General features: G+C 44.7%; 1 protein-coding gene across 5 annotated transcripts in view; it reads left to right on the plus strand.

Annotated features, from left to right (window-relative positions):
- Positions 1 to 9,655, plus strand: part of LOC135498839 (transcription initiation factor IIE subunit beta-like) — an 18,600-nt gene extending 8,945 nt beyond the window's left edge. For all 5 annotated transcript variants that reach the window (XM_064789317.1, XM_064789314.1, XM_064789315.1 and 2 more), the window contains exons 5-8: positions 1,377 to 1,562; positions 6,131 to 6,227; positions 7,586 to 7,701; positions 8,478 to 9,655. In XM_064789317.1, the coding sequence (XP_064645387.1) occupies positions 1,377 to 1,562; positions 6,131 to 6,227; positions 7,586 to 7,701; positions 8,478 to 8,588 (510 nt within the window). In that variant the 3' untranslated portion in view covers positions 8,589 to 9,655. The remainder of the gene's footprint in view (positions 1 to 1,376; positions 1,563 to 6,130; positions 6,228 to 7,585; positions 7,702 to 8,477) is intronic.
- The last annotated feature ends 351 nt before the right edge of the window (positions 9,656 to 10,006 follow it).

The raw sequence follows: 10,006 nt of genomic DNA on the forward strand, positions 1-10,006 counted from the left end.
TATTAAGGCCAGCACTTGCCAGTCCCGAAGGTGTCCTTAATAGAGAGGTTCTACTGTACTTAATGGATGGCCCCATACTGGTATCAAGAGCCTTTCGAATCCAGCACCCAAAATATGATTCTGGGCCAGATGACCATCCATGAGCATGAATGTAGTATAGGACTGAAAAGCCTGTAAGACCTGGGTACAAGGTATTTTTAAAGTGGTCTGCATCCGCAAACTGTGCGTGATATAACGCTGAAAATGCGGGATATTGATGATAGATACATGATCTGATAGATGTTAAAGCGAAATGTTTATATCAATACTGGTTTGGCAGTAATTCTTCAAAACACCACGAAAACGATATTTCCTCTCAATCAACTAGACTTTGATGTTTTCACCCCAAATCTTGGTTCAGTACTCAGACTGACATTGTCTTCCATGTCATCAAGAAAATTTTCAAAAAATGTTGATATTTTGAGAACATGTCCAAGTTGTCATTTTGCAATATTTGGAAGAATAAATGGTTAATTAGCGTTGATATCGATATCTCACTTAGCATCAATCAGATTATGTATCTATCATCATTACGTTCCAAAATTTTCAGCAACATAATGGAAGAGTTTTGGCTCCACTTACCACTGTGCATGCGCATGGTGAATCTCTTTTCACCAGGAAAAAACTGAAGCTATTACAGTGGAACCTCCCTTAGCGGACACCTCTCTATTAAAGATAACCTCTCTATTAAGGATAACCTCTCTATTAAGGACAACCTCTCTATTAGTATTAAGGACACTAGTTTTGGTCCCAAATTGGTTGTTTCCATTCAAATTGACCTCTCTAATCAGGACACCTCTCTATTAAGGACATCACTTGTCAGTCCCGTTGGTGTCCTTAATAGAGAGGTTCTACTGTACATCGGTGTCGTGAAAAGGTCAGATAGGGACCTGGAATGTAAAGTGCCACCTCGTTTGCTGATCAAAATATGAACCTCTCGAATGTCTCGTAACCCTTGTAGGCCCTCGTCAACAATCAGGACACCTCTCTATTTAGGACATCACTTGTCAGTCCCGTTGGTGTCCTTAATAGAGAGGTTCTACTGTACTTCGTAGTCTTGAAAAAGTCAGACAGGGACCTGGAATAGAAAGTGCCACCTTGTTTGCTTATCAAAATCTGAACCTCTCTAATGTCTCGTAACCCTTGTAGGCCCTCGTCAACAATCAGGATACCTCTCTATTAAGGACATCACTTGTCAGTTCCGTTAGTGTCCTTAATAGAGAGGTTCTACTGTACTTCGAAGTCTTGATAAAGTCAGACAGGGACCTGGAATATAAAGTGCCACCTTGTTTGCTGATCAAAATCTGAACCTCTCTAATGTCTCATAACCCTTGTAGGCCCTCGTCAACAATCCCAAGATCAACGTCGTGGATGACAATAAGTTTGTCTTCCGCCCGAAGTATAACATCCGAGACCGGAGGGGGTTAATGCGATTGCTGGAGCGAAATGACCTGAAAGGATTGGGCGGTGTTTTGATGGACGACGTCGAAGAGGCTGTGCCGAAATGTGGGCGAGTTATTCAGGTAGGCGCCGAGCTGACACGAGTGTCCTCTTTAACGCTATAACACCTAGAGCCAGCGCAAGGGCTTATTCCCCTTGGCCCCGACTTTATTTTACCTGGAAATCATGTTTTTTTCTCCAGTGAGATCGACGGCGGTTGTCACCGGGCGCCTCCAGGTGTTATAGGGTTAAGAAACTCTCTAACAAGTTTATGCTGCAATAGACACCAACCTAGCATCTTCCATTGATGTCCATTGCAATATTACAAATTCAGTTTTTTTTTGCAAACTTCTCTACAGGCTCATGCTGCACCCGAATGCCACCAACCTTAATTCGAATGCTCTATTAAATCACGGAGTTCAAGCATACCGTGCTATACACCCAAGTGAAGATTCCATTGATCATGTTCTCAGTTATTCAGAGTACTTCATAACACTCGGGTATGTTTTTGTATCGCTATACACCAACAAGTTAAAATGTATGTTTGTTCATCCTGAATATGAAGGAGGCAATAATTGGTGGAGCCCCTGAAATAAGGCCCAGGTTTGATCCCCTTCTCAAGGAACAGTGTGGTCAACACTGCTTCCTACCCTGCAATAAGGCCCGGGTTTGATCCCCTTCTCAAGGAACTGTGTGGTCAACACTGCTTCCTACCCTGCAATAAGGCCCGGGTTTGATCCTCTTCTCAAGGAACTGTGTGGTCAACACTGCTTCCTACCCTGCAATAAGGCCCGGGTTTGATCCCCTTCTCAAGGAAAAGTGTGGTCAACACGGCTTCCTACCCTGCAATAAGGCCCGGGTTTGATCCCCTTCTCAAGGAACTGTGTGGTCAACACTGCTTCCTACCCTGCAATAAGGCCCGGGTTTGATCCCCTTCTCAAGGAACTGTGTGGTCAACACTGCTTCCTACCCTGCAATAAGGCCCGGGTTTGATCCCCTTCTCAAGGAACAGTGTGGTCAACACGGCTTCCTACCCTGCAATAAGGCCCGGGTTTGATCCCCTTCTCAAGGAACTGTGTGGTCAACACTGTTTCCTACCCTGCAATAAGGCCCGGGTTTGATCCCCTTCTCAAGGAACTGTGTGGTCAACACGGCTTCCTACCCTGCAATAAGGCCCGGGTTTGATCCCCTTATCAAGGAACTGTGTGGTCAACACTGCTTCCTACCCTGCAATAAGGCCCGGGTTTGATCCCCTTCTCAAGGAACAGTGTGGTCAACACTGCTTCCTACTCCGCAATAAGGCCCTGGTTTGATCCCCTTCTCAAGGAACTGTGTGGTCAACACTGCTTCCTACCCTGCAATAAGGCCCAGGTTTGATCCCCTTCTCAAGGAACTGTGTGGTCAACACTGCTTCCTACTCCGCAATAAGGCCCTGGTTTGATCCCCTTCTCAAGGAACTGTGTGGTCAACACTGCTTCCTACCCTGGAATAAGGCCCGGGTTTGATCCCCTTCTCAAGGAACTGTGTGGTCAACACTGCTTCCTACCCTGCAATAGATCCGGGTTTGATCCCCTTCTCAAGGAACTGTGTGGTCAACACTGCTTCCTACCCTGCAATAAGGCCCGGGTTTGATCCCCTTCTCAAGGAACTGTGTGGTCAACACTGCTTACTACCCTGCAATAGATCCGGGTTTGATCCCCTTCTGAAGGAACTTTGTGGTCAACACTGCTTCCTACCCTGCTATAAGGCCCGGGTTTGATCCCCATCTCAAGAAACTGTGTGGTCAACACTGCTTCCTACCCTGCAATAAGGCCCGGGTTTGATCCCCTTCTCAAGGAACTGTGTGGTCAACACTGCTTCCTACCCCGCAATAAGGCCCGGGTTTGATCCCCTTCTCAAGGAACTGTGTGGTCAACACTGCTTCCTACCCCGCAATAAGGCCTGGGTTTAATCCCCTTCTCAAGGAACTGTGTGGTCAACACTGCTTCCTACCCCGCAATAAGGCCCGGGTTTGATCCCCTTCTCAAGGAACTGTGTGGTCAACACTGCTTCCTACCCCGCAATAAGGCCCGGGTTTGATCCCCTTCTCAAGGAACTGTGTGGTCAACACTGCTTCCTACCCTGCAATAAGGCCCGGGTTTGATCCCCTTCTCAAGGAACTGTGTGGTCAACACTGCTTACTACCCTGCAATAGATCCGGGTTTGATCCCCTTCTTAAGGAACTGTGTGGTCAACACTGCTTCGTACCCTGCTATAAGGCCCGGGTTTGATCCCCATCTCAAGAAACTGTGTGGTCAACACTGCTTCCTACCCTGCAATAAGGCCCGGGTTTGATCCCCTTCTCAAGGAACTGTGTGGTCAACACTGCTTCCTACCCTGCAATAAGGCCCGGGTTTGATCCCCATCTCAAGAAACTGTGTGGTCAACACTGCTTCCTACCCTGCAATAAGGCCCGGGTTTGATCCCCTTCTGAAGGAACTGTGTGGTCAACACTGCTTCCTACCCTGCTATAAGGCCCGGGTTTGATCCCCATCTCAAGAAACTGTGTGGTCAACACTGCTTCCTACCCTCCAATAAGGCCTGGGTTTGATCCCCTTCTCAAGGAACTGTGTGGTCAACACTGCTTCCTACTCTGCAATAAGGCCCGGGTTTGATCCCCTTCTCAAGGAACTTTGTGGTCAACACTGCTTCCTACCCTGCAATAAGGCCTGGGTTTGATCCCCTTCTCAAGGAACTGTGTGGTCAACACTGCTTCCTACCCCGCAATAAGGCCTGGGTTTGATCCCCTTCTCAAGGAACTGTGTGGTCAACACTGCTTCCTACCCCGCAATAAGGCCTGGGTTTGATCCCCTTCTCAAGGAACTGTGTGGTCAACACTGCTTCCTACCCCGCAATAAGGCCCGGGTTTGATCCCCTTCTCAAGGAACTGTGTGGTCAACACTGCTTCCTACCCCGCAATAAGGCCCGGGTTTGATCCCCTTCTCAAGGAACTGTGTGGTCAACACTGCTTCCTACCCTGCAATAAGGCCCGGGTTTGATCCCCTTCTCAAGGAACTGTGTGGTCAACACTGCTTCCTACCCTGCAATAAGGTCCGGGTTTGATCCCCTTCTCAAGGAACTGTGTGGTCAACACTGCTTCCTACCCTGCAATAAGGCCCGGGTTTGATCCCCTTCTCAAGGAACTGTGTTGTCAACACTGCTTCCTACTCTGCAATAAGGCCCGGGTTTGATCCCCTTCTCAAGGAACTTTGTGGTCAACACTGCTTCCTACCCTGCAATAAGGCCCGGGTTTGATCCCCTTCTCAAGGAACTGTGTGGTCAACACTGCTTCCTACCCTGCAATAAGGCCCGGGTTTGATCCCCTTCTCAAGAAACTGTGTGGTCAACACTGCTTTCTACCCTGCAATAAGGCCCGGGTTTGATCCCCTTCTCAAGGAACTGTGTGGTCAACACTGCTTCCTACCCTGCAATAAGGCCCGGGTTTGATCCCCTTCTCAAGGAACGGTGTGGTCAACACTGCTTCCTACCCCGCAATAAGGCCTGGGTTTCATCCCCTTCTCAAGGAACTGTGACCGATGGGACTGGTCATGTGTGGCCGTGGTGGGGTAAAGGAAGGAAGAACTGCAAATATAGTGGTTTGAAATGTATGATAGCAGCTCTTGGCATAAGGTATAAATGGACTGGCATTGAGCGATAGGGGTCAAGCCCTGAGAAGGCCTTGAATTACGTAAGTTGGAATAAAGGAGAGAATGAGAAGAACTAGATTGTGCTGCCATCTAACTTTATGCAGCACAACTACAATGCAAATAATTTAGAGGGATACTAGAAGATTCTCCAACAGAACTAACATTCCTGGCTCAGCACACTTTGGTCCTAAATTGGTTGTTTCCATTCAATTTGACCTCTAATCTGAAGAACTCTCTATTAAGGACACTAGCTTTGGTCCCAAATTGGTTGTTTCCATTCCATTTGACCTCTCTAATCTGAAGAACTCTCTATTAAGGACACTAGCTTTGGTCCCAAATTGGTTGTTTCCATTCAATTTGACCTCTCTAATCAGGACACCTCTCTATCAAGGACACTAGCTTTGGTGCCAAATTGGGAGTTTCCATTCAATTTGACCTCTCTAATCTTGACACTTCTCTACTTGTCAGTCCTGAGGGTGTCCTTAATAGAGAGGTTCTACTTTGGATTGTCTAAACTTCACTTGATCTTGCGCTTCGATAAATCTGTCTGAATTCTGTTCAGTCTTACTTTCTACCACAATTTCTCATGAATTGAAAGCCTGTTCAATCTTACTTTCTACCACAATTACTCATGAATTGAAAGCCTGTTCAATCTTACTTTCTACCACAATTTGTCATAATATTACTTTCTACCACAATTTCTCATGAATTGAAAGCCTGTTCAATCTTACTTTCTACCCCAATTGCTCATGAATTGAAAGCCTGTTCAATCTTACTTTTTTCCACAATTACTCATGAATTGAAAGCCTGTTCAATCTTACTTTCTACCACAATTTGTCATGAATTGAAAGCCTGTTCAGTCTTACTTTCTATCACAATTTCTAATGAATTGAAAGCCTGTTCAGTCTTACTTTCTATCACAATTTCTCATGAATTGAAAGCCTGTTCAATCTTACTTTCTACAGCAATTGGGCAGCCAAATCACCAAAATCATGCGACCCGCCGATAAAAAAGAAATCCTCTTCTACAACGATAAGAGCTTTGACTTCACAGTTGACGAGGGTAAGGACACTCTAATTGCTCAGTGGTTCTCATTTGCATAGGAAAGCTTTGGGTTTTCAAAGTACTATGAGTCTGATATCAAGTACAGTTTGTTTGCTTGTTTTTTCCAACTACAGTAGAGGTTGTCATCTAGTTTCGTTTCTCAACCACCAAAGCTATGAGCTTGAAACTTGGTACATATAACCCCCTATATCATATAACCTCTGGTGCTGAATTTCAGCCTGATCTGATTCTTGACTTTGCCACCAGGGGGCCAAAACAGAAAAAGTAAGAAGTGCAATAGCCTGCTTATTAGCAAATTGTTTTTGATGAAATTTTTATGGCAGGGACCCCTAGCAAGGTTACCTCAGATGTTGCACAATTTTTTGGATTTGACCTACTTTTTAAGGTCGCAGAGGTCAAATGGCGTAAATTTGTCGTTTGAGTGTAACTATGGCACGTTTCTCAACCGCAACAGTAATGAACTTGAAACTTTGAACAAATGACCCCCTAGGTCAGTTGACCTTTTACACTGAATTTTGGTTCGGTCTGATTATTGACTTGGCCACCAGGGGGCCCAAACTCAAAACTCAAAAAGTGTGATTTCTCGCTTATTACTGATTTGTTTTTGATAAAAGTTTCATGGTAGGTACTCCGAGCAAGGATACATCACATATCTTACGGGTTTTTGATTTGACCCACCTTTCAAGTTCACAGAGGTCAAAGTTGAAAACTTTACCGTTCTTGGTACGTTTTGTCGTTGTTCAATGTAAAGAGTTTTAATTTTGTGTAATGATGCATCTAAGAAGCCACTATTTGTATGCCAAGTTTCAGCCAGATCGGAACTCAAATATGGCCGAAATTGCATGTTTTGTGGGTTTTTCCTCGTATTGTGGCAATCCAAAGGTCGTGAGTTCAAACCCCGGTCAAGGACAGCCAAAAATATTTTTATTTTTCATCTTTTCCTTTTTTCTTTTCTGAGTTCTATCTTACATTTTCTTCATTTTTTGATTTATTTGGTGCCATAGATTTAATCAGGCGGCCATCTTGGAAATCGTTTTTTGCCGATTGCTGTAGTGTAACGAGTGATGAAATTGTTATGGTCAGGTGGATGTGTCTACATCACATATCACCCTGGTTTGCATATGACCTACCTGTCGGGGTCACTGAGGTCAAAGTTAAAAATATATTCACCATTGTCATACTGTAGCACTTTCTGTAACTGTCTACTAAAAATACTTACGGTGAGCACAATGGCCCCTGGCCGTTTCATTTGAGAAGTTTTACTTGTGGCACTATAAAATACAATGAAGACAACAGTGTAGGCCTTTCACTACAAGACTACAATGCCCTTTCAAAATGTTCTGCTTTTTATTCAGAATTTATAAAATTATGGCGAGGCGTGTCCGTAGATGGGGTAGATGAAAATAAGATAGATGAGTACCTGGACCAGCGGGGAATCACTACCATGCAAGACGTCGGAGCAAAAACTGCAGTAAGTTCCAATGGGTGGTGCATAACTGATGGAACAGCCCTGATGTATTGTTATGTAATGGTATGTGTATGCCGCAAGGCTGTTCCAAGGTATGAACTGCATCCTGTGGCAAAGGTTGCGGTAGCTTCAATGGGTGGTGTATAACTGATGGAACAGCCCTAATGTATTGTTATGTAATGATGTGTATGCCGCAAGGCTGTTCCGAGAAATTTGTGTCACCCACAGTCATTGATGAAAATGTACACCCACACTCACTGCTCACTCTCGCAACTTGACAGTTCTATTTTGTAGTTGATCTCACTGGTTTCTATGCGCTGTGGGAGGTAGTTAGCCTTTCCACAGCCGGCCAGTGGGAGGGGCTGCCTCCTATTGATCCACAGCCAAAGCTGGTGTTATGGTCAGAGTGTCCGTCACTGCTCACTGTTCTATTTTGTAGGTGATGTCACTGGTTTCTATGCGCTGTGGGAGGTAGTAAGCCTTTCCACAGCCGGCCAGTGGGAGGGGCTGCCTCCTATAGATCCACCGCCAAAGCTGGTGTTATGATTTGAGTGTCCTTCTCTCGTGCTCGCTACCATCACTTAGTTGGAGAGCACAGTCTAACCAGGTGGTGTCCGTCCGCAAAAATCATTATAAGAGATCAGCTTCAGTACGATACTACCAGTGGCGGCACATGGTGGCTGACAGAGGTATTATCCTCCTGGCCAGGTGATTACCAGGCCCAAGTCGTCTCTTTAACACACCCCTTCCATTACTGATAATGTCTTCCTCTGTTTCAGGCTCCAGTACAGAAACGAAAACGAAAAGGTGGCAATCGAAAAAAGACATTCAAATCACACAACGACCATTTAGGAAACTTGTTAGAAGACTATTCAAACGTGGACAAGTGAGACAGTTATCAATTTTGTAACGACTTGTGTGATTGGCTGAAGTTATTCAGAAATGAGTTAGGTCGGGTCTGATTGGTTGGAATTCTGCTGAAGAGTTTTATGGAGAAAAGTGTCTGGCGTGACTATATGCGTTGCCAAAAAGGTGGAAATCGTTATGACTGTCCGGTTGCATGCATCACTTAATTGCCATCGATGTTCAAAGTTAAATGGAGAACACGGTCGCTGACAAACCATGTCCTTAAACATGTTAATGGGACAACTTGGGCATGAGATATGTTGGTTTTTTCATTACAAAAATGGCTTCCAGCAGGAGCGTGATTTCTCCAAACAGGATAATTGAAAAGTCATTGAACTGCAATAACAAATGCACAAGAACGGGGTGTAAATTTAGGCCTGCCTGAAATTCGCAAGCCATGCCCAGAACTGCCTTCCAACACAGGTGAAAATCGTTATCAGAGAACGGCATCAGTGTAATACTACCAGTGGTGACGCATGGTGTCAAGCTGGCACATTTTCCTACTGGCCAGGTAATTTCCAGGTTGTCCCTTTAATAAGATTGAGCTCGGGGCACGGCCGCTCTTAATTGGTTCCTAATTTTCATTTGCTCTGAAACGGTATTTGGCACTAAATTTCTAGGAAGCCACGCCCCCCACAAACCTCAACCAATGAAATCGCATAAAAACAACAACAAACCTGAACACGTTGGGGTATCGCGGCTGACTTTTGTTAAGACGTAGCGTAAACTACATTCTCTGTTCGCAATAGTATTTAACCTGGTTGACCAAATTTGTAAAGTCATTCATTGAAAAAGTACCAATTGTACGAAATGTCTGAATAGACTGGAATCGTTGCATTTGTTTATTTAAACCCACACTGAAACGGTATTTGGGCAATTTGTTTTGTAGGAGGAAACCAGTGCACCCGGAGGGAACGAAAATAAAACGTGTTGAATTAGACTGAGTGTTGCGCAAACCTGCCTCAGTAAAAGTTTGAAAGATACTTAGTTAAAAAGATGTGGATGGGGATGTTTTTAGAAATGAATCAAATAAAACGTTTTTTTGTTCGAAGTCTGTTTTCTGTTGGTTGGTTTTCTGTCTGGTTTCTATTTTGTTGAAAGTCTTGTTGGCGTTCATCATTGCTTTATTGGTAACCCTTTCACTGCCGGCTGCCTAGTATTCTCCTCCAGGGAGTATTTTCCTCAAAGGCAGGGTGAGCATCTTTCTTCGAGAAAATTCTACTTTGTCAGGTGTTTGCATTTGGAGGTGTGGTCCTCCAGGGACAGCTCGGAATACAACTCTCCTTTAGCAGGGGACTTTAAGGCCTTCTTCTCCAGGGAGTATTCTCCTCCAACCCAGGATAAGTATTTTTACATGCCACTACGGTTTGGTGCCAGTTTGGTTTATTGAAATGAATGTTTC

This window comes from Lineus longissimus, chromosome 14 (assembly GCF_910592395.1).
Source record: "Lineus longissimus chromosome 14, tnLinLong1.2, whole genome shotgun sequence".
NCBI lineage: Eukaryota > Metazoa > Nemertea > Pilidiophora > Heteronemertea > Lineidae > Lineus > Lineus longissimus.